Genomic DNA, 25,399 nt, shown 5'->3' with positions numbered 1-25,399 from the left:
CTTTAGCTGAAAGTCCAAGATATAGCCTTGGGCTTTCTCAGTCTAATGAGCAGTCCACACTAGGAAGCTTACAGCTAAGCCACAGGCTCATTGAACCCAGAGTAATCATTAGGAATAAACAGAAAGTAATTAGTTAAAAGTAAAAAAAAAGATTGGCACCATTGAAATGTGTGTCGTTTATATTGAATATGCTGGAAACAAAACCTTCAGTATACTTTTTGAAATGGTTATATCTAAAGAAAGCAAGGAGAAAAGAATAGGAAGAGGAAGTAGCAAGATCAAAAGACACACTGGGGAGATTTACAAATTTTGCCCTAAATGTAGAAAAGGCAAAACTAGAGCAGACAAACTGCACCAAACTAATCATAGTGACACGTGCTATACACTCAATTTGACACATATTGCTACATTTGTTAGAAGCTTTTTTTGCTTTTTGCCTTGCTTAGCGTAAAAAATAACTCTCCCACATTTTACAACTCCCCTAACTTCACCCTTTTTTTCTAGAAACTTCAAATCATTTTGGAAAAAAATATCTAATATACATAATAAACTGGATCCAAACCATGTAGTTAAATATTTGGGTGCACTTTGTGTCAGATGCATTTTGCGTAGTAAATCTCCCCACTACTGGAACAATTCAAGGGGTAAGGAAAAAGCTGGAATTTAACTGCATCCTATAAGCCAAAGACGCAGTTGCCATTGTAAGGATGAACTGTAGTGTGTATGCAGTGACCCAGAGGTAGCCAGGTGTTGTTACGAGAGACAGCACCATCCGTCTCCAGTTCAGGTGTGGTTTGCAAATAAGTATGTGTGCAATTAAGTTTGTGTACTGAAATTTTAGATATTTTTAATCACTGAAACAGGCTACACCTTGGTATAGATAAGCTACACAAAAATTATATGATCAAAATATTAATTTAAGTTTCTTAAACATTAAAACGTCAGACAAATGTTTAAAAATATTCTTTATTACTGAAACATTCCAAAACTGCAGTATACAGATGTCATTGGTATGAAACCATATACTGTCTTATTAAAGCATTAGTGCAATTTAATTTTGTAAAACGACTATCAAAAAGTTTTATGTCCATTGAGACCTTTTGATCTTTAAGTAGTTTGACCGTAAGTAAAACTGTTGTGTACATAAGAAAAAACCCACATTCCGATGCAGCAGAGCTGCAACGTAATATTAATCAAAAATCATTAAATAATAATAAATTAACATGAAACATAAAAAAGCAACAAGACATAGTTATGGTGCTCTGTAGAATGTTACAGTGACTCTTCTTCTTGACCTTTGTGCTTTGCAGCAAAAGTGTGTTATGTATTTTACTAATAAATCTCAACCATATTATACAACGTGGTAAAAAAGTTTTTACAATAGTTTATGGCACAAAAGTGAAGCAGCGTCCTTGAGAGGTGTATAATCATTCAATGCGTTATTTCATTGTTTTTTTTTTTTCATTTTAATACACAGAATCCCCAGACTGTCATTACCAGTATTGCAGTGCTTACTTCGGTGTGCAAAAACAGATTAAGTGCACTGGTAAGTTAAAAATACAAAAAATAAGTTAAAAAAAAGAAAAAAAAAAGAAAAGTTTGAAGTGAATTGTTATTTTCTGATGCATTTTGCATACCTTCCATACGTTATACATATTGTTAAACAATACAGTTATCATTGTGAAAAGTATGAGTCCACAGCAAACATTAAGGAGCTACGTTGTCTTTGATCGCACGCTCACAAAACACATATGTTACAAATATTAAAATGTCTTATTCCCAGCCAGCTGGGATACACAATATTCAGAAAATCCTTATTCATAACAGCTCAGTAGCATCCATCCCTCCAGTTTCCGTCACGTAAAGTACTCAATGATGAAAGAGTTTTCGGAGGCTGAATAAAGCTGAAAAAAACCCCATAAATTAATACAAAATTTTCATAATTTGTACCAACATCTTCACAATGCCATTAATTACTGATATAACTGACATGTCCGTGTTATCTTCTTGACAGATAATACAATATGCCAGATATGCTTAAAAAGGCACTCTCCAGGCAGCTGCCCCGATAAACTGCGGTAGCATATGTGTATGAATAAACTGACAAAAAGGACATCACTAAAACAGACCTAAGATCTGAGAGGTCACCTCTATGTTCTTATTGTATGAAATTATTTAAATAGATTTTTCTCCAATTAAAGTGGAACTGTCACCCCCTGACTGCCTAACAGTCAGGGGGTGAATAAAAGCATTCAGAAAGTACCTTGTTGCTTGGGTCTGTGTTTTACTCACTGCACCTCACTGTGCTGTATGCTGCCCCTTTGATCAATCAGCAACACACCGTGTGCATACAGCGCAGGGAGGCATAGAAGTCCTGCTTCCTTGACACTATTCATGGCCTCAAGGTTTTCAGATTTTTTTTTTTTATAAAAATTAAAGCAGATAAAAGCAACATAGGTATTTTATGAATGCTTTTATTGACATCTATCCCACAGTACCACCAGCTCAGTAAGCGGTCAGGCAGTGACTGTCAAGAATCTACCACACTGCAATTTGAGTCTTGGGACACTTTTATGTGACAGGAAGGCAAGATAAAATAAGCTGGTGCTAATGGTATAAAAATCAATGAGCCAAATATACCAACATTTCCAGAATTACAGAACATGTTTTACAGGTTCCTATTATTGAAAGGATAATTTCGCGGTGGCTCTTGTGGTTCGGAAATGGAACAAGCAGTGCATTTTTTATACTATTCTCAGCTGGTATATTTACATTAGGCAGTATTACCTCCAGTAGGAAAATTCCCAGAGCCAGGCATTCACCAATATGTACTCTTACATACAGTATCTAAAAGTTCTAACTTTCTTGATATATCTTAATACTGTATATTTTATCAGAGAAAAATGTCTTGATTTCCATTTATAAGGCATTAAAGTATCAGCTAACAGCTTTCCTTACAAGTCAATTGGGAGTGTAAGAGGAGAGAAGAAAATTAAAGAGTGGCTTAATAGAAGTTGTCCAGCACTGAACAACTTAAAGCGACTCTGTATCCACTTTTTGCCCCCCCCACAACTACTTATACCTTCCTGTAGTTGATGATAAGTCCTTGCTGGGGGTATACGTCCCCACGCTGGTGTTGCTTTCCTGTGCCCGAAAATTATACTTTACTGTAGCTGGAACCGTGCCTTAGAGGCGTGGCCTACAGCGATCATGCCCTAGGCCAGTGCCGCCTGTGTGGTGGTCTTCTGTCTCCCCCGCCTCCCGTTCCGCCCTCTGTCCGGCACCGTCATCGCAGTGATTGCGCATGCGCCACCTCGTAACCCCTACCCCCGCGTCGACGCAATGACGTGTCCAGGTCAGCCCCGCCTCTCTGGTGTGGCCGCTCATCGCCATCCCGTGTTGCAGACGTTCCCGGCCTTTCCCTGCCTGTCCCCGCCCCCACATAGCATGGTGCCGCCTGCTGTCACAATCAGCTTCTTCGAAGCGCATGCGCAGTTGCGCTCCTAAGCCTCACACACGCAGTGACGCGCGCAGCTAGTCAGAGAAAGCCGGTAGCGTCACTGCATGTGCGCAGCTTGGGAGCGCAACGGCACATGCGCATCGAAGAAGACCAGCTGATTATGACAGCAGGCGGCACCATGCTATGCAAGGAGGGGCGGGGACAGGCGGGGTAAGGCCGGTAACATCAGCAACACGGGGCGGGGACGGCGGCGAGTGGTCACACCAGAGAGGCGGCGCTGACCCGGACACGTCATTGCGTCAGCGCCGGGGGGGGAGTTACGAGGCGGCGCATGCGCAATCACTGTGATGACTGGGCGCCGGACAGAGGGCGGACAGGGGGTGAAAAGGGAGGCGGGGGAGACAGAAGACCACCACACAGGCGGCGCTGGCCTAGGGCACGATCACTCTAGGTCATGCCTCTAAGGCATGGTTCCAGCTACAGTAAAGTATGATTTTCGGGCACTGGAAAGCAACACCAGCGTCGAGACATATACCACCAGCAAGGACTTATCAGCTACAGGAAGGTATAGTTGTGGGGGGGCACAAAGTGGGTACAGAGTCGCTTTAATACACTGCTGCTGTTATATAGAAAACAAACAAACAAAAAAAGAATCTATACTTACCTAACCACACTTCCCTGTGTCCTGTTGTGGAGTCTCTACAGCGTCTGTGACTATACAACTGTTTCCATCAGCTAAAGTGACATCACATATATATTTGCTAGGTAAGCTACTGTGAAATCACTAAGGGGGAGATTTATCAAACTGGTGTAAAGTAGAATTGTCTCAGTTGCCCCTAGCAACCAATAAGATTCCACTTTTCATTCCTCACAGATTATTTGAAAAATGGAAGGTGGAATCTGATTGGGTGCTAGAGGCAACTAAGACAATTCTACTTTACACCAGTTTGATAAATCTCCCCCTTAGTGATTTCACAGTAGCTTACCTAGCAAATATATATGTGATGTCACTTTAGCTGATGGAAACAGTTGTATAGTCACAGACGTTTAGCAGACATACTTTCTTTGATGTCACAGCAGCTTATATGACGGAACAATATTTGTGATGTCACAGCTGCCTACTAGACTAAAGCAACCTTATTTCTACCATGCATGAGACATCAGAAGAGAGCATGTAAAATTCACTTAAAGGCGGGGAACTATTTTATTTCTTTAGCATGAAACCGTGAGAAATAAAGGAAACAAGTAAATGAAGTGAACAAAAGGTAACATGGTTAAAAGGGGAGTATAACTCCAATTACCTGCGTGGTGGAGTAGCAATCTTACTCCGGGGTATACTACTTGCACCGACACTAGATAAAGCTGGTCTTGGTAGACCACTTCTCGCTATAGGCAGTGAACTTGCAGTCTTGTTTGGCATAGGGATCCCAGAACTTGATATGGATTGCAGGCTGGTTGACTGAGGAATACCGCCATTGGCTTGTATAGTTGGGCTGACGTAGGCTGTAGCTTTAAGAGGTGGCCTCACTGACACTGGGAAATTCCCCACACTGTGTACCCTTTGCTGAAGTTGACCCGGAGAAGGTACTGAAAAAGACAAAGGTAAGAAATAACAAACAATCCGTAGAAAAATAGCACCACTGTCCCACACAAATGGGTATATGCTGCAACAGGCACCTCTCAAATGAACAAGACTGCAGTCACAAATATAACCAATAGACAAGAGGGGTCTCAGGAGTGAGACAGAAAAAAACCTAGTCCAGAACGTTTTAACCTCTTACTGCCACTGCTATTTTTGTGGGATTGGTTGAGTTTTTTTTAATAGCACATTTTCCTGTTAAAATTACATGTTAATGATTTACTTTTAATAACTTTTTAGAGAAGAAATGGAAAAAAGCAATGCTACCATTGGTTTTTTTTTTTACAATTAAATGTTTTTTGCACCATTCGCCATGCAGCATAATTAAAACACTGTTGCTAATCAACACAACAATGCAAAGTTGTTAATCAGTTTGATTATATTTTATTCAAGAAGCTGGATGAGAAAAACTTTTTTTTTTTTTTTGGGGGGGGGGGGTTATCTTTATGTAATCATCTCACTAATACATGTTCTAAAATAGCAGACCAGGGGAAATTTATTAGGGATTGCAGTTGTGACACTGGATTGCCCTCAAACTGCTTAAGTGCCACAGTAGCTATTGATCAGGACCAAGGGCGTAACTATCACAGTAGCAGCCATAGCGGCTGCTACGGGGGGTCAGAGCATTAGAGGGCCCAGCAGGGCCGCCATCAGGACAGTCAGAGTGAGATCACAGGGGCCGAAATGACTGGGAAATGACCACTGGTCAGCACAGACACTATACTGTCTGTGCAGACTGATCAAAAGTTTGCAATGGGGCCCAGTCATTTCTAGTTACGCCCTTGATGAGGACATCCAAGAGGTTAAACCTCTCTGAAGTAGCAGCAGAAGCCTAGCTGTTATACATAAAATGAAAATAAAATGGCAAGATTCTTACTTATATGAAGATATGCTTAGTTTCACAAGTCCTGCAATCATTGAGTTTTTTTTATTTTTTATACAGCTTATTTCAAGGTGCACATCCCATCTGCAAAGTGAAATTTGTTTTCTGTATGATACTTTAGAATTAGATGAAGAAATCAATACGTACACTTCCTAGGGGAAAAACCCAGAGGCTGGCAACCATTTAACAACCAGAGCCAGGGGTGAGACTTTAAGCTAAATTACACCTTGTTGATGTGAGGAATAGGTCATCAAAGGCAATGAGCAAGTCAGAAATATTCCATCATCTCTAAGAAAATTATTGATTGGGGGAGTTTTGGCATCCTAAAATCATGAGATCAATGTTGTGGCAATGCCCTCTCTTCATCCTATTCCTTAGTATACTAAAGGGAGTTGCAGTGTTTCATCGCCTCTCAAGATGTAATACTTTTTAATTAGAATTTATCTTTAAGAATTTGCAAACTCATGACTAAGATTCTAGAAGTGTGATCTATTTAATCTCTGCTCAATTACATCCATAATTCCTTTATATAGCAACAACTTACTTTTTTGACGTGGAAACCTATGCAAAAAGGGGAGAAAATACAAATTCTGCAGATGTTTTGTCGTTTGTACATTTTGAATCTTTCCATTCTGGTTGTGATCCCAGTTTGACCACCACTCCAGAGCTAGATATCCTATGTAGACTGGAAATCTGTCTACACAGGACTTCTGCTGCTGCCGTTAAAAGATATCATTTTGCTTCATGTAAGGGTCCATTTACACAAAAAGATTATCTGACAGATTATCTGCCAAAGATTTAAAGCCAAAGCCATGAACAGACTATAAACAGAAATTAGGAAAAAAGGAAAGCCTGAGATTTCTCCTCTTTTTAAATCCATTCCAGGCTTTGGCTTCAAATCTTTGGCAGATATTCTTTCTGTGTAAATGGACCCTAAGAGACCAGGAGTGCAGTGATATAGTAGGCAATTTCCTACACTGATTAGCTTTTCATGAAATATGAGTTGGAAACAGATGTTCTGTCACTGATCTATTATTTGCTGTACTTTGATAGGACTCAAAACTAGAAAAAGGTTAAGACACTGCCCCCTCTGCATTGCCAGAGGTATCAAGGGAAACATAGTAAGACAAAAGCAAGACCAGAGGGGAAGAAGGAATCAAGATAACAATTCATAAATGGCACAAGAAATAAAGAATACGAGTTACCACATTATTCTCTAATAATGGCCTAAGCTACACTATATGGGCAAAAATTTATTCTGGATGTTCTTTAACCTCCTAATGATAGACTTGAAAGGCTTACCAACAAAGCAGGAAAACATTTAGGCATGAATAGATTATTATTATTATTATTATTATTATTTTGCATTAAGGTAAAGGGTATAAAACTAACTTTTGTTTGTTGTGCAAGGTCACACTGCAAACTGTACAACTACAGTAGTCACAGAATAGAAAACTATTGGTTGATTCACCACTGCAACAATGTTACTGCTCCAAAGCATCTTGCACCCTGCATACTGTAATCCTATAGTCATGCTCCTATTTGACCTTATTAGTCCCTTATGTGCCAAAAGTGAATAAACCACTAGGGGGAGCTAACTGCATATAGATTCATACAGATAATACTGAACCCAGAAGATGCTGGTTGATTTGGTATAACAGACTCGGTAATAAAAAGTTTGAAGCAATTTGGTCTACATTTTGTTGAAATTTACATAGCTTTCATTGATTAATCTGCAGTTAGTTGCAATGAAATAAAGTACAGTGGTAACTCGGTTCTCGAACGTAATTGGTTCCGTAAGGCAGTTTGAGAACCGAGCAGTTTGAAAACCGAGCAGTGTCTTCCCATAGGAAATAATGTAAATGTGATTAATTGGTTCCAGCAGCCTCCAATAATTACCTACAATACTCATTTATTACACTGATAAGTGCTCAGTATAATCACTACAGTACAGTACAGCACTATACTGTACAGGACATTAAACATAAGAAATGTTCATCAGAACCAGCAATTATAGTACAGTAGTCACCAACTCCTCACCCATCCTTTACTGTATAGCGTCCCCCCCATCCAAGCACTGTAATGTATGGGAGATGGTGGTGCACTGCCTGTACTACTACTGCACTGTATATGCACTCCAGCAATCTTATACAGCACTGTACTGTATGTGAAGCCTCACCACTGCTTAACTCGCCAGGTACAACCCACCATCCACGCTCGCAAAAACGTTCGAAAAACATTCGAAAACCGAGCAAAGTTTGAATTCCAAACACTACTTCTGGGTAAATTTTCGTTCAAATACCAAGCAGTTCGAGTTCCAAAGCGTTCGAAAACCGAGGTATTACTGTACATATTATTTTGTACAACATTCTCCGTTCAGGAATACTTACTACTAGACTGCAATCTGGACAATCCATTTGCAACACCATGTAGATTTGAATCAAAACTTTGGCTGTTGCGTACAGTAACTGGAGAAACCACAGTGGTCGTTGCTGTCGTGCTGGTCATTCGCGCCAGATTGGGCATACTTCTTCGCAATTTGTCTAGAGGCAAAAAATAAAAAGACGAAGTAATGAGAAACTAAAATACACGAAAAACATAATATATGGTAAAGGAGTGCAGACCACTGACTAATATTGTGGAGGGGCGGCGCGGGTTGGGGGATTTTATTTTTACCCTCCTGCAAGTGGTCTAAAATGTTCACGGGGCAGAGTTTATCCATTTTGGGAACGTACATATATTAATCCCACCAATGTTATAGTTCCTTTCCCTCAGACTTCTACTGCCATATTCCCCTTATTAAAAGTCATTGTGATTCATTACAATATAGATGAGAAGGGATGATGAAATAAAAAAAAAAGGGAGAAGACTGAGATACCTTATACTCCAGTTATTGCTATCCTTGGGGATGATACGGGCCTGAAGACTGGTAAACAATCCCGGAGAAAGATTTTAAGGTTATTATTTATTGCATGACTGCTTATTACCAGCAATTGGATTGGTGCAGCCTCTCCCAGTAGGGAGATGTGGGAGGGTTGTGTTAGTGAAATTGAGGGATATTATCGGTGATTGGACATTATGTTTTGTGTTTGGATATGGGTGTTTTGTGTTTGTTTTGGTTTGCTTTGGTTTGTTTTGCCACCCCACGGCGGTAGGGAGGGAGAGGGGGGGGTATGTATTGTATATTGGTGATGCTTTATAAATTGTTAAAGTTGCTTTTTTTGTGATGATGAAAAAGGAAAATAAAATCTTTAAATAAAATATATATATATATATATAGATGAGAAGGGACACATTCATACTAAAAAATAAAAATAAAAACCTGTGTGAACCAAGCCTTAGACAAAGTATTAGCAAAGTATTGAGAAATTAGGTTACACATGTAGGACGGGAACAGGTTATCATCTGTGAAGGTGCTAAGGTGCAATTAAGAGAGTAATAGTATTTGAAAAACTTTTCTTTCTAATGGGATCAAGCATCCCCTTACTCTGCAGTGCAGGAGGTACAATACAGAAAAGGGGCACAGTAAGACGCTCATCATTTCATCATCATTACATCCTGGCACTTTGTTATTCTTTGAGGATTGCTGGCACAGGGTAAGCTCTGCATGAGCTAGTTTAACATCTTTATTGTAAGACAGCTGTACACTTACCTATATCAATAGTAATTTACAGTAGTTGTTTATTACCACTATATTTTTGGACACTAAACCACAAGCATGTCTTTATACAGCAGGTGTAGTGTCACAATGCTAATATAGATTCTGCCTGTTCTTACATTTATTTTACCACATGACGCCTCTCCAACAGCTTTGGATGCAGACGCCTTATACTGACAAAGCAGAGGACAGTACACATCACTTATAGTGCATGAGTAGTGAAATGCAGTGTATACGTCTTCACTTCATTGGTACACGTCTAAAGCCGCCGGAGAGATGCCCTCTGATAAAATAAATGTAAGAACACAGGAATGGGAAGAATTAATATTGATGGCATTGAGACACTAAACCCACTGCATAAAGACATGCTAATATTTTATTGCACCAAAATATAGTGACATGATAAGCAGAGTTTAGAGAGTAATAAAATACTGAAGGTCTCATTACTCAAGTTTTCGCTCAAGTAACAAGTCCCATAGAAATCAATGGGAGACTCGAGCATTTTACCAGGTGCTGCTACGTGGTATCACGTGACAGCTGAGCTTCTGCAGAGATTATGCGTCAGTGCAGGTTGGGGGGGGGGGAGCAGCTCTCCCCCATACCTGCTCACTTCCGCCATTGCTTTAAATTTCAGACACAGCAGCGGCGTGGGCAACCAATTTTAGCCTCGCCCATATATAGCGTGGCTGAGCAACACTCTGTAGGCTTGTAGCTCAAAGAGGGTGCACAGCCTCAGGAAGCTAGACTCGCATGCTTCTCCAGGAAACCAAGGAAAACTCCAAAATTCAAGTTGAAAGAAAAATGTGCATCATTGTGCGATGTTTCGATTCCACAATGGAATCTTAAATTTGGAGTGCCTTCTACATTTTTTTTGGTACCTGGATCATTCAGGTACTCTATTTTTCCTGCAACGTAAGCTTAAAGAGGTTATCTAGGAATAGAAGAAGCACAGCTACTTTCAACCTGTCCCCAAGTTGTGTGTGGTATTACAATTTAGCTCTATTCGCTTCAGTAGAACTGCACTGCAAAACCACACCCAAACTGGAGACAAGAGTGGTCCTGCTCCTAGTGGAAAGTGGACGTGTTTTGTTAAACCTAGATAACCCCTTTAATGTTTGGATCTAAAAAAGGCATGTATAATCACTGTGATGCAATAGTTCTTACCTGCACTAGTTCTGTTTTGTGGTTGCTCTGGAGTCTGAGCTTGAGAAGAAAAACTGTATTGCTGATATCCATTAGAATTCAGGTACTGGGAACTGGGACTTCTCCTGCAATCCCGAATACTAGAGAAAGTTTGAGAGTGAGTAATGCCTCGCTGCAGAGGGGAGCACCGGCTGAGTCTTGGTTGAGGTGGTGGTAACAGATCGAACTCTTCATCGTCATCATCAACGCTATAACGGTCCGATTCCTGATCACTACTGGCACATGACATTTTTTTTCCAGAATACAGAGAAAGGCTTGGGCGATGTCTTGTTACTGAACTACAAGTAGAGGTAGATGCAAAATCTTGCCTAAGGCCTGCAACAAAGAGTTAGCACCATTAAGGAAGGCAACCAAACCCCAAAACAAACTTAAAACTGGCTCTTAGACACACATGTATAGAATTTATGCAGAACACAGAAAAAATTTTGCTTTTAATGTACAAATTTTCTGAAACTTTGTCTTACTTTTCATTGCCATCCCATTTAGCCCATACCTTAATATCTTCACACTTACCAATTATATTATTATGTATAAAATGGATTTTCATGCAAGCAAACCAAGGTTAAAAAACACAACACTAGCGTCCATTGAATCTTAGCAAAACTATCAACAGTACCTGGTAGCATGAAGCAGCATATTATACTTTTCACACCATTTCACATTTTACATACAGAACTCATCTACATACAATAAAAGTGAAAAAAAAAAAACGATTACTTTCATTACTTTATACACTTCCTAACCTTAGGACTATATTTTAGTTCAAGTTTCACTTACCATCCCCACTACATAACTTGTGCTCAGTGTAAGAGTATATTCCCACTAAGTAAATCAGGCAGAATTCTGCGGCGCGAATCCCACCTGTCTTAGTGTGAGACTGCTTCTCTATGGGAGAGTGGGCGCTCCTCTGCTGCCACCACTCTCCACTCAAAGAAGTGAGCTGAGAACGGCAGCATACACACTGAGACAGGCTGGGTTCCTCTGCGGAATTAAGCCTGAATTACTCAGTGTGAACATACCCCAACAATGACCTTGTTGACCATAACTATACGTACATATAATATAAATTGCAAGAGATAATACTAACACATTTTATGTGCATCATGAGGGAGATTTATCAAACTGGTGTAAAGTGAAACTCAGTTGCCCCTGGCAACCAATCAGATTCCACCTTTCATTTTCTAAAAAGTCTGTAAAGAATGAAAGGTGGAATCTGATTGGTTGCTAGGGGCAACTAAGCCAGTTTCACTTTACATCTGATTAATTAAACTCCCACTATTTTTATATATAGACTTTAAGGCAAATGTACCATCAGGCACATCGCTTTACGTTTCTTACGTGAATAGACCGGCGCCAGCTCCATTGATTCTAATGGAGCCGTGTTATTGAGGGGAGGGGGTTTCGTGACACTGGGGGGGGGGGGGGGGGTCGCGCTTCCAGTGCTTCAGGCCAGACTGGTGCCCGGAAATAGACCGTCACCGTGCGTGGGAACTGGGCTACAGTTCAAAAAAAGAATTGCAGCACCAGCATCCCTGTTTCGGCGCCAGTCTATTCATGTAAAAAACTTATAGTGATGTACCTGATGGTACATTTGCTTTAATGGAAGGGAATTTCCCCACAAATTTGGTTATTCAGACCTTTTGCCATTTTTTTGTCATATAAAACAAGTCATTTTGAATCTCTAAGTCTGGTGTAAAAAAAATGTAGCATTTTGATGTTAATTTAATAAGGTTTTATGTAGAAAGTGCAGTACAAGATGGCATGTGGATGAAGAAGTGGTTACTGATGTGCTGGGTCTGCAAGGTGCTATGTTAGCAGAAATTAAAGAAACAGCAGCAGGATCAGAGCAAGTAAAGAGTTAAGGCCCTATTACACCAAGCACTTATCGGCTGTACTCTGTCAATTATTGGCCGTTGCAGCTGATAATCACTTGGTGTAATAGCTACTGTTAAAAGACAACGATCAGCCGACATGCACAATGGCGGCTGATCCTTGTCTTTCAACATGTTGACAAGCTTTTCAAACGATAACAATGGTCTGCTGGCCATCGCTATGAGTAACAGGAACGGCGGCAGATATCCGCCATCTCCCATGGGTTCTCCAGATGATTTAAAGATCGTCTGGGCAGCCCTTCCCGCAGCTCACTTCCGCCCCCTGGTGTTAACTGCTCGCTGTCAGTGCCTGTAATAGCACCGGCAGTGTGCAGGAAACGAGGAAGCGCTGATCTGACAGGTTGGTGCCCACTTACTCCTGCTGATCGACCTGTGTAATAGGGGCTTTACACTAAATACTGTGTTGCTGCTGCTAAAAGGTTAAAGGGAGGGGGAGAGGAAGGCTACTCTGCAACCCTGGGGACATACCACAGTAGGTACACTGGTATTTACATACAAGGGACTTCTGCCCAGAACTTTACAGGTGATCATGGAGTTGAGGGAAGTCTTGATTTACTCTTGAAGAACAATGTACTGTAGATCATTGCAGGCAAACAGCCTAGGTATTCTCATCCTCCTCTTAGATAAAGTATATGGTAAACCCCACCCGACTTCCTGTAAAGTGAAGACACTAAGTGGTTAAAACTTTACATCTGTTTTTCTTGGGTTAAAAATTATTCTGGTAAAAAAAATCACTGTCACTAAAAATATTTTTTTACCTAATCAGGCATGTAAAAAGATATTTATCTCAGCAGATCTCACTGCAGAGACCCACTGTAATCAGGAGATACAGCTGGAGAGAACAAGTGGCAGCAGTGTGATCCACTTCACAGCCGCTTGCTAATTCTAACAGTGTAGCCTGATAGTCTTAAATTGTTAGAATCAGTCGATCAGGGGATACAGCCGATCAGGATTGTGCTGCTGCCAAGCTCTCTCTCTGACAGCACCTGGATATTGGCTGAGCGGGTTGTCACCCCCGTCTCGCAAGTAGAGGCAGGAGAGTCTCCGGCTAACTCCAAAGACTCTGAGGAGGACACTGGACACCGGGAGCTCAAAAGTGAGGTAGGGAGGCAGTGAAGTATAGCTTTTTTATTGTTGAAACCATATAGGTAATGTTTTCCATAGCCGCATAACCCCTTTAAACATATTTGTTGTCTACTCTATCAGGACTTTCATACCCTACACCAGAAACAATTAGGGGACCTGCAAGTACAAAACAGGAAAATGTGAAATTCCTTACTTTCTTCTTGTAATCTTGCCATGATCTGGACATCAGTGAGGTCCTGTAGTTTGTAACCCATGGAAATTGAGTCATCTTCCAGCTCAGATGTACTAAGTTCACTATCTATTGAAGACTGTGGACTCAAGGGTGAAGTCTTCAAATTGTAACCTGAAAGAAAACAAAACCCTTGTTTTTCTGGCATGTATGGTATGTAAATAGAGTACACAACAAAATTATAAAAAAAAAAAGATGGTGGCGGAAAAAAACACAGAACTTTAGTTTACAGTTTTTGTTACCTCACAAACTGGCCTTGGGGTTTAAAACAGCAAAGAGTCTATAATACAGAACTTTATTTAAAATGTATTCATTCCGATAATCGCAGATGCTCCAAATACATCATTGAGCTATCCTATCACAATACATAGCTGTCAACATTACCTGATAAAGTATACTTTGCGAAAGCATATTTCTCTTTGTAAACTGCATTCATATTCAGACAACCCCAAAAGAAAGTCCTGGCAAAAGCAATGTCTGGTGCAAGAAAGCTATGTAACAAAACCAAAAAGATTGCACAAAAAATTAGAAATATAACAAAATCCTTTATTTACATATACATAATATACAAAAAAATATAAAAAAACTGGGACATTTCATGGGAATGACACAGATAACACAAAGGCCAGAGGGGGAGAAAGATCTCAGTGTGGTAAATCAATCCAAAAATCTGAAAATCATGGGTATTATGGCATATTGTGTGCCAATTGCAATACTGCCATCCAGGGGTCACTAAGGTTATAACAGATAATGATATTTAACTTGCGATAAAATATAGTAGAGGAGAGACTGTTTGTGACCCCTCAACAGCTGGCCAGGTAATTAATAGAGCACCGCAAGTGAGACCCTATATGCAGGTTATAATTCAAATGCGACCACACAAGTGAAAACAAACAAACCAACACTGAGATCTTACCCCAGTCCGGCCCACCAGCCCGATGCACGTTTCGTTCACTTTATCAGGAGCTAAGCTCCTGATGAAGTGAGCGAAACTTGCATCGGGCTGGTGGGCCGGACGGGGGTAAGATCTCAGTGTTGGTTTAAAGGATTTTGTTATATTTCTATTTTTTTGTATAATCTTTTTGTTTTTGTTTTTGCATTCATATTCACTTTCCTTCTCAACCAATGATGTAGTACATGGGGTTGTTTTTCAATTAGTGACAAGGATTTAGCAATACATTTAGCTCATTGCTGGCAACTCTAAGTAGGGAATTGTAATTTATTTTCTCTCTGTGGCTTCAAAACACAGAAAAGGTCTTTCCATAGTCTTTTTCAGTTCCACTCCTGGTTTTTGCTAACGATACTGACCAAAATAAGGACCAATGACCAAGATGGTCAGAAGGAGGCAACAGACCACAGAAGAGCGGAACAGCTAGGACCCTTTTCTGCAGATGACCCCCAAAGACCACCAAATTTTATTTTGAGGTTTGTGAGCAGCGACAAGCGTTTCTGTCTGTAGTCTTGAAGTTTATTTAGGATCACTAAACTCATAACTTTCTGATATTCTTATCATTTACAGTAGATGTGCATGAAATCATAGATAAGACCATAATACTAGTGACACAAAAAAATGATAAAGTGAGGCGAGGAAGAACAACCTTCATATTACACAATGACTTTAATACCGGGCAACAACACAAAAAGATGAGAAGCATAAGTCACTGGTCCCTATATCTGAACATCTTAGTTGTTGCCATATGCTTGCATTGACATGGAATCACACTAACTCTCAACTGCGAATGAATAATGATAGACAAGAGAACTGGTCTCCCAATCATCAGTATGAATGCAGCAATAGTTGAAGAAAAGCAGTATATCTAAAACTGTTACCTTAAAGTGTCCCTCCAATGATTTTTGAGAAATGGTTATTGTGCAGCACTAATGGATTTTTTCTAATGTGAATCTAATTTGGTGCCTGTTCTGCCTCCTACCCACCGCATACCTTATGAGATGGAGTTGTCTGATTTATCTCCGCAGATCTCCATCGCCATAGACTTTATAGACATTACACTGAGCCTCTCACCTGACTCGGGAGCTGTGGAGATGCAGCAGGCAGCTCTGTCTCATACAGTATAGGTTTAGAAGGCTATTTCTGCTCCAAATTTAACAGATTTACATTCATGGTATTGCTCGAAACTTATTTTGCAAAAGAAAAGAAAAAAACAAAAACCACAATGGAGGCACACTACGTTAGTGTTGGCTATACCTGCAGCAAGTGGATTATACTGGGTTGTAACACATAGCTATATATAAAGGAAATGTAATTTTATACACAAAGAATTTATAAAAGAGTACAGTTTATTATATGATATTTTTTTCAATATCTTAACTTCCAAATATTGCTGCTTACTCTTTTTAGGCTCTGCATGCAACACTGAAGTGCTGAAAACAAGCCATACTTGCCAACGTTTGGACATTTTCCTCAGGAGGCCTGAAACTGCGGCACGCAAAGTTTGAGACATAATCCACGCCCATTCTATGTGCAACACCCAATTTTTTACAACTAATCAAATCCCACCTTTCTTTTTTAGGCCCTGTGGAAAAGGAATGCAGAGACCTGATTGGTTGCTATCACACCTACTCAACTTTTTCTCCCAGAAATATACAGAACCTTGTAAATTTTGCTAACAGGCTGATATGCCCTCTATATGTGTTCAGTAATTTATTTTTTATTTCTTGTTAAAAAAAAATACTTTAAAAAGACCATAAGCATTACCAAACAAATTTTAAATATTAAAAAAATTGGAAATTATTATTATTATTTTTTTTTAACACTGAAGCAACTAATCTGCCTAAGGGCCAGTTCCCACTAAGCAAAATGTGAGGAATTTCCTTGCTCAATCTACAATTAAAATTCTGCCCAAAAATTGGTGCAGAGCAATTTACCATTAGGTTCAATGTGATTTCAATTTTGCTTTTGACACAGCGGAATTGCCGCGCAGAATGTTCCACTGTGGATCCACTTTCCACCCAAAGAATTGACATGTCAATTCTTAAGGCGGATTCCACTAGAGGAATCCTTTAGAACAGTGCTTCTCAATTTCAGTCCTCAGGCCTCACCAACAGGTTTTGAGGATATCCCATACAAAGAACACTTGTGATAATACCTGAGGCACTGAGTATAATTATATCACCTGTGAAATACTAAGGAAATCCTCAAAACATGACCTGTTGGTGAGGCCTGAGGACTGGAATTGAGAACCACTGCTTTAGAAGTCAATGAGGCTTGAATTTCACTCAAATTCTGCCAGAGCTGAATAGGTGAAGAAATCTTTCCTCGTCTATTGCTCAGTGTGAACAGGTCCTAATCCATAAAATGGCTGACAACCTCAATTTTTGAACTGTCATTTTCCCAAATGCATCCTTTATTCTCAGCCATTCCATATTCTCACCAGGATGCCATACATAAAAGTACAGAGCCTATAACCAGAAGAGAACTACAATTAAGGCAATACTAATTCACATAATTTGACATTAAGACATTATTGCAACTACACTACTTTTTCTGTTTGGTAATGTAAATAGTCAATTGAAGGGTTTTTAGCTTTGAGACATCCAATAAAATGTTTAACCAGAATCAAAAATCAGCAACTTAAGTCAAGCGGAGATGTAAAAATAAAGAAAACAATGAGGAAAAAAAGATATATTAAAAAAAACAAAAAAAAAAAAAAAGCAAAGCACAGAAACCATCACTAATTGGAAAAAAAAATGTTGTAAAAAAAAAAAAAAAAGAATAGCTGAAGATAAGCAAAACCCACAACATTTTTTAAACAAGATTTAAAACAATAAGTTGCAGGTTTACCTGTCTTTTCTGGTGTTAGTATTGCTTTAGTTGGGGTTTTAAGGATGCTGGGAGAATTTAACCCGTTGCAAAATGGAGTGAGTCTCGCAACTGGACTATATGGGAAAGAGGAAACAGGAGTAGAAAAGAGACTCCTCCAGCGACCAGCTAAATGTAAAAGGAACAGAAATCACCAATTAGTACTTGTTGTAAAACAATAGCTAATATATGGCATGGATCAGACTGAACAAAAATCCCATTGGCTTGAAACAACTGTAAAATCGATTGTGTAAACTGGTTGTGGTATGGGTCCCATGAAGCTGTTCAACAAAATTCTAAGAAATATTGGTAATAAATTATGCTCACATAAAATATATTTCTTTGTATCATGCCAAATTTAATTCCTTTAAAGACATACCGTGCATGTAAGGTCTGGTTGCTGAATGAGGAGGCAGGATTGGGTTAATAGAAGTAAGACCTAACATTTTAGGGTTTAGGTGTGGCAAACCTGGAACTATACCAAATACTGCAGCCGAGCATTGTGACTGTACATACTAAAAAATGTTTTTATTAGACGAAACAATTATTGCTATTTGTTAAATCACTATTTAAGTATTCATTTAATCTCAACCCGGGATATATGCATAGCTTAGACCATGGAACCATGCGGCCCTCCAGCTGTTGCAATACTACATTTCCCATGCTTGGACAGACAGATCCAAAGCTTTAGCTGTCCGGGCATGATGGGAATTTTTGCTTTGCAACAGCTGGAGGGCCACAGTTTGGAGACCCATGGCTTAGACTGTTCACCATTGCTTTATATACGTTTCTTGCTGCTGCCACTTTGCAGGGTGTACTATAAAAGCAAGGAGTCCACTTCTGTATGTGTGCAGTGGATGGAAGTCATTATAGAAGTTAGGCAATTGTGCCGTTCAAGCTACCAGCAGCACTACAGAGATGTTCCATTTCCCTATCATATCTGGGGGTTCTTTCCTCTTTAACCTCACATCCCAGCAAAACAACTTTTAATCCTTTTGCTGGGCCGGTAGAAAGCAGTGAACAAGGCATCGAGCGGAGTCCTGCTTGTATCTAGCCACGCCCATCTGTCAGCATGCTCTGGGGGGTCATTAACAGGCAACGAAGAGACTGACTTCCAGCTAACATCTGGTCACTGAATTTTCAGGCAGAAAAATTGCCTGTAAAACCACCCGAAAAAAAGCCAGTTGATTTTTATGCAGTCTAATATCTAGACTGGATCAAAAAAGGAAGGGAAAGACTCTACTTCTTTTTTTTTTCAAATCCACTCCTGGCTATGTGGAAAAGAATGCTATGTAAGGATAATGCAATAACCAATACGTTTAAAAGAAAATTGTATCCCTTTGTAAAAAATTTGAAAAAAAATGTAAATTCCCTTTTAGGGTGCGTTTACACGTACAGGACCTGCAGCAGATTTGAAGTCTCAGATTCAAAGCAAAGCAAATCTGGGCCATTAAATCCGCTGCAGATCTTGTGCGTGTGAACGCACTCTTAGAATAAAAGATTGGCTTTATTCTAAGGGTAGCTTCACATGTACAGGATCTGCAGCGGATTTTAAGCTGCGTGTTCCGCAACTAAATCCACTGCGATCCTGTATACTGTAATTTTCCATGGGTTTTCATACTCACAGCAAATGAAAGTACTGGGAATCACAGCAGATTTCAATGCGTAACTCGCAGCGTAAAATCCACTGCAATTCGTTATATGTGAAGGTACTCTTAGAATAAAGCCAATCTTTTATTTTTAAATTTCCCATCACCCACTCACAAGAATAATATGTACAATTATTATTTCCTAAAACTGGTTACAACAATAAGACGAAATTATCTTTACATTTATAAAGGCTATATACCAAAGGAATATAGATTAGCATAATAGGCATGCTTTGTGCGATAAGAGTAAATTCAGACCACTAAGTGGCTTATAGTGAGGTTCTCAAATTCCATCCCTTGGAGATTACTGATGCTGAATAGAAAGGATAGACATATGACCTTGGGAGACGCCAAGAATATCATCTCCAATTATTTACATCTGATACTAGGCGTTACCCCCTCCCCCGAAAAGAAAAAAAGAATGCCACTTCAAGTCGCTCAACTGAAACCTGAATATGTGCCAGAAAAACTTCTATATCAGTATTTTTCTAACAAACAGAGATCCCACACAGCACAGCCCTACCCAAACATGTATGTATGAACCAATACAATAACAAGGACTTCAAACAATGGCCTGTCTTTGTTCTGGATTATAGACTAACATCAAGTTTGTTAATATGCAGAATATGTAATACATAGCAGCAAACATATACAAATTCCAAGCTAATATATATGTAACTATCCAGGTATAGAGATAATTTTATTTGTTTGTTTCACTTTGCATTGCAAATTTTGTAAACATGAAGTTAAATAATCGGTTGTCATTGCAAAATGGTAAGGGGGTGTGAGGACAACATCCAACTAAAAAGCCTCTGCGATGTTAACAGTGGCCTGAGATATTGCTAAAACGGTTAAATTCCAAACACTGGGGGTGTAGGACTGGCAATGTGAGGAGTCACGCTGTTCAATGCCCCTGCAGGCTGTGCTGTATGCAACTAGAAGGAATCAGACAGAAGGGCAGTGGTAGCATTCCCTGCACTGCTGTACAGAGGCTTGCAGACTGTGACATGACTAGTATAAAGGAGAAGAACCAGACGCACAAGGAGGTAAAAGGAGAGTATTGTGGCCCCAAAGACTTCACAACTTGGCACTGTAACCACCTCAAGAGTCCAGCTCTCAGGAGCACAGCTGCTCCCACCAATAAACCCTCTATTTCTATAATGTAGAGTGCTATAAAAGCTCCTATCATTAAATATCTATATGCTGCCATATATTAGTGTAAGGAATCTCTGCTTATAGGTAGCTTAGAGGAAGGCCTTGATCTCATCTGCAATGAGTCAAATATTTTGAACCATGGTTAATATAACAATTTGGGAAATACATATGCTTGCCGATTTGCTATTAAATGTGCATCCAAAAATGCCATTCTGCGTTCTCCCACCAGGGGCCCTTCCTTGACCTCTCTAAAGGGCCTTTTATATGGGCCGATTATCGTGCGAAAAACTTAAATCTTTCAAACTTAAGCAATAATCTTCCGGTGCAAACGCAGCAACGATCAAACTATGAACGAAAAATCTTTCCTAGGTGATTGATCACATCTTTTGAGCTGACCTCAAAATTGGTGTTAATTGTTCAAGTGTTTCAGTTTAAGCACTCATCGTTCACAGTGTAAGGCTATGTTCACACTGCGTATGATTCCGTCCGTAGTTCCTACTCCGCCGTACATGTGCGGCTGAAACTACGGGCGTTGGAAAAATCGGCATGCGGCCGGATGCGTACGAACCGCGAACATACGCGTAGTAGAGTTATGCTTCCCTAGCTTGATTCGAAGCGATCTGAAACAGGTCATTTACTTAGAAATCTTCGCCCAGCCCAATAAAACTCACAGAACCTTTTGGATCGAAAAATTAAGTTCAATTTGACTGAAATAAGTACTTCGTACGGGACCGCATAGAAATCCACGGCCGTGAGTTGGAACATTTCCGTCCTCAAACAATGGTCTTGTTCATTTTTCACGGCACCGTATACGATCCGGGCGTATATTGTATACTTTCAAGCGAACGCATCAACCTCAAAACTACGTGCGTATATTCGCAGTTCGCACTACGGACGGAAACATACGCAGTGTGAACATAGCCTAAAGATATGAACGCAATTACAATTGTGATTAAGATTGCATTAACCGCTTTTCATAGTGATTTATCGCCCTTGTCTAAATAGCTATCGTTTAAAACAAAATACTAATTCGTTAAACAAGGGATTTGTAAAACAGCAGGCGTTCTGACATGGCCTTGTCACAGAACGGCCGCTGTCTGAGATGGACAACCCAGCAGTACTGGCCAGGTGAATATCAGTTCTCTAACTGGAATGCAGGCACATTTGGTGTGCCCACTCTCCATTTAGCCATAGCAAGCAATGTAAAGTGCGTCCAGGAGCTGTACTTTACATTGTATGCACAGTATATTTGGTGCGGCCGCTGTTCAATGAAAAGCGGCCGCACAAAATAGGCATGTCACTTTTCTGTGCAACCGCATGGAAGCCTGGCCGGAGTGTATACAGTGTGTATACACTCAGGGAGGGATTCCATAGTAGTTATTGTGATAGGCCACTGTGATAAAACAAAGGCCATTGTTGCAAACCTGCAGCCATGACCGTTGTTTAATTATACAATACATAGTGTGAATGAGGCCTTAGTGTGAATGAGGCTGCGTTTACATACACAGATAATTAACCAATTTATCTGACAGATTTTTGAAGCCAAAACCAGGAACAGACTATAAACAGGGAACAGGTTATAACAGGAAAGACTGAGATTTTTCCTCTTTACATATCCATTCCCAAGTTTGGCTTAAAAAATATGTCAATTATCTGTATGTATAAACGCAGCCTAAAGCTAGGGATTGTAAAAACTAATACAAATGTATGCCATCTGTCAGGATCAGTTTTCTATTGACTTACATTACAGGAAGAACATATTGAAACAGAGGTTTTAGGGTTTGTTTGTTTTTTGTTTTTTTTACATTGACCCCTTCTCCCCTCACAGATTCTGGCCTAAATGACCAAGGTTTTTTTGGTTGTTGCGGACCTCATATGTATATTTGTTTTTTAATGTTTTATATATAATAATGGAACGGAAAATAGAAAAAGTACTGTTTATGAAGAGGATGGGAAACACAAGGACTGACAGAGACTGCAGGAAGTATGAAGGAATGAGCAGGGTATATGTGGGCATATAAATGCAGTACTCTCTGTCCGGGGAGAGAGAGGTTACATCTATGAAGAGATTACCTCCACAGTCCTGTCCCCTGATGCAAGCCCCAGCCTGAAGTGGATCTGACATGATTTGGAAGGTGAAGGAGACTTAAGTCAGAGTACAGGGCCAAGCTATTCAGACCACGCTGTCCCCCACGCCCCCTCCCACCCAGTACAGGAAGTTCTTAATCCAAAACTAAGCTCTTAATCCAAGTTACAAACTTGAAAAACTGTGTCAGGACTGTGCGCTGGCGCTCCTCTGTTCAGGCTGTGGGCTGGAGCTCCTCGGTTCAGGCTGTGCGGCTGAGAAGACGCTGAGTTGGCGTTTCTGTGCAGTTCCAGAACCCTATCTCAACACAGGTCTATTTTAGGTTTGTTCAGCCCCACCTGTCTTGCTTGTTATGCATTGGCAGCTTCAGGGTTAACCTGCTGCGCAGGTGAGCTGTGTGGAGGATCAGGGGCCGGTCCAATCAGCTGCTGGACTGAGTCCCTGATCCTCCATAAATAGTGTGCAAGCCCAGCAGACAGACACAGGCAATAAGTGTTCCTGCAAGGCTAAGCGTGTTCTTGTAGTCTTCCCGATCCTTTTGCTCATTCTCTGACTCCTCTGTTTTGCTGCCTGCCCGGACCATTTTTGCTTGACCTTGACTACCTGACTGCCTTCATTTTTGTACCTTAGCTGCCCGCTGTTATTGACCAGGACTGTTTACCTCGCCTTACTGTGTTTGTCTGCCTCTGTTTTGTGTCACACCTTACCAGCGTAGGGACCATTCTCATGGTTGTCCGCAGCTGCCTAGGGCTGTCTTGTGGCAAGTAGGCAGGGACAGTGGGCAGGGTCAGCTTAGGGCTCACTGTCCGTGTCTTGTAAGACTGCCTTTCGCCATACCCGACGCTAACACTGTGAGCTCTTAATCCAAGTTATTCTGAAACCAAGGTACCTCTGTACTGAATAACCCCCTTAAGGCTATGTTCCCACAGAGTATTTTTTGGTCAGTATTTTGCAACCAAAACCAGGAGTGGATTGAAAACACAGAAAGTCTATGTTCACACACTGAGTGGATGGTCACCATTTAATAGCAAATAATTTCTGGTATTTTAAAACAACTGCCATTGTTTTTCAATAATGACGCTCATCCATTCAATTTCAACAGTGTGAAAACATAGACTTTCTGTGTTTTCAATCCACTCCTGGTTTGGTTGCAAAATACCGACCAAAATACTGAGCAAAAATACTGTGTGGGAACATAGGGTGTGTTCACACATATGGGATTTGCAGCAGATTTGATGGTGCAAATTTGATGCTGTGTTCAGCTATTTAGTTACACTGATATCAAATCTGCTGTGGATTTGCACCATCAAATCTGCTGCAGTGACCTGTACGTGTGAACACACCCTAAGGCCGTGTTCACACAGCGTAAGACACCCGCCGTTCTGTGACCTGGCCGTGTCACAGAACGGCAGGTGTCAGTGAAGATCATCCTGGCCAGTACTGCAGTACCAGCTGGATGAACTTCATTAATGTTGAATTGGGATGCGGATGCACACGTGTGTGCCCGCATCCCAATTCACCATAGCACATAATGAAGAGTGCAGCCAGAGCCGCACTTTCCATTGTGTGAACTGACAGTTCTGTGCGGCTACTATTCAATGAATAGCAGGCGCACATAACTGACATGTCAGCTTTTCTTGCAGCCGGAGTGTATACTATGTGTATACACTTCAGTTGCGATTCCATTGGTTTCAGAGCAATGCATAGTTTGAATCAATCTCGACTCAAAATTTACTTTGTGTGAACATGGCCTAAGAATTCATTCAATCGTACAAAAACACACAGCATGTTTAAAGCTGTTGGAAGCCTGTCAGAGTCTCACAAGCTATAACTTCTGTGTAATACCAACACACTACATTTTAATATAGAAGTAAAGCAGTAAAATATAACAGCGATCAGATGATCACAGGTTAGTGTTGTGCACAAAAAATATTATATAATAATAATAATAATAATAATAATAATAATAATAATAATAACAACAACAACAACAACAATAATAATATCAACAGCAACAACAAATAAGAATAAAAAAGGGGGGAAAAAAAGAAACACATACATAATTAGTATTGCTGCGGAATAGCTGATTTTTCCCACCTTACTTCAAAAAAGTGGAACAAAATTATTGAAAAAGATCACATGCATCATAAAAATAGTGCTAATAAAAACTACAGCTTATCATGCAAAAGAAAAAATAAATAAAACAAAATCAATCAGCTTTAAAAAAAAAAAAATTGTTTGTTTTTCAAAATGCTTTGCGCTGTTTTCTACATGAGCACTCCCTCCCCCTGGTGTGACAATAACAGTGCCCCTCTGTGACAAATCCGTGCTTGGTTCTAATGGAGACATGTCACCAAGGGGAAGGGTTATTGTCACACCGAGGGGCATCAGGCCAGCCCCCCGTGCCAGGGTGGAAACAGGGGAGCATTGTAAAAAAAAGGACTAAGCCAACAGGATCCCCTGGTGTGTGTGTGTGTGGGGGGGGGGGGGGGGGGGAATCAAAATGCTAATTATACCCCTACTGTACATTAATTCCTTGAGGGGTGTAGATTACAAAAATGTGGTAACTTGTCAGGGGTTCCCACTGTACTGGTAACTCAATAGTTGTGCATATTTCTATGTGCGCTAAAACAATTTCA

General features: G+C 40.2%; 1 protein-coding gene across 3 annotated transcripts in view; it reads right to left on the bottom strand.

The window, feature by feature from the left end:
* Nucleotides 1-948: 948 nt before the first annotated feature.
* The window catches only part of SLAIN1 (SLAIN motif family member 1), a 37,378-nt gene continuing 12,927 nt past the window's right edge, over nucleotides 949-25,399 (bottom strand). The window contains exons 3-8 of one of the 3 annotated variants that reach the window (XM_069972328.1): nucleotides 17,853-17,999; nucleotides 14,015-14,164; nucleotides 10,805-11,158; nucleotides 8,373-8,525; nucleotides 4,762-5,047; nucleotides 949-1,904 (exon numbers count right to left, since the gene is read on the bottom strand). In XM_069972328.1, coding sequence (XP_069828429.1) covers nucleotides 1,829-1,904; nucleotides 4,762-5,047; nucleotides 8,373-8,525; nucleotides 10,805-11,158; nucleotides 14,015-14,164; nucleotides 17,853-17,999 — 1,166 coding nt within the window. In that variant the 3' untranslated portion in view covers nucleotides 949-1,828. The remainder of the gene's footprint in view (nucleotides 1,905-4,761; nucleotides 5,048-8,372; nucleotides 8,526-10,804; nucleotides 11,159-14,014; nucleotides 14,165-17,852; nucleotides 18,000-25,399) is intronic. The other 2 variants (XM_069972329.1, XM_069972331.1) reach the window with 2 other exon arrangements.

The sequence above is a fragment of the Dendropsophus ebraccatus genome, chromosome 5 (assembly GCF_027789765.1).
Source record: "Dendropsophus ebraccatus isolate aDenEbr1 chromosome 5, aDenEbr1.pat, whole genome shotgun sequence".
NCBI classification, from domain to species: domain Eukaryota; kingdom Metazoa; phylum Chordata; class Amphibia; order Anura; family Hylidae; genus Dendropsophus; species Dendropsophus ebraccatus.
The sequence above is the reverse complement of the archived record's forward strand: the minus strand, read 5'-3'. Positions and strand labels throughout refer to the sequence as shown.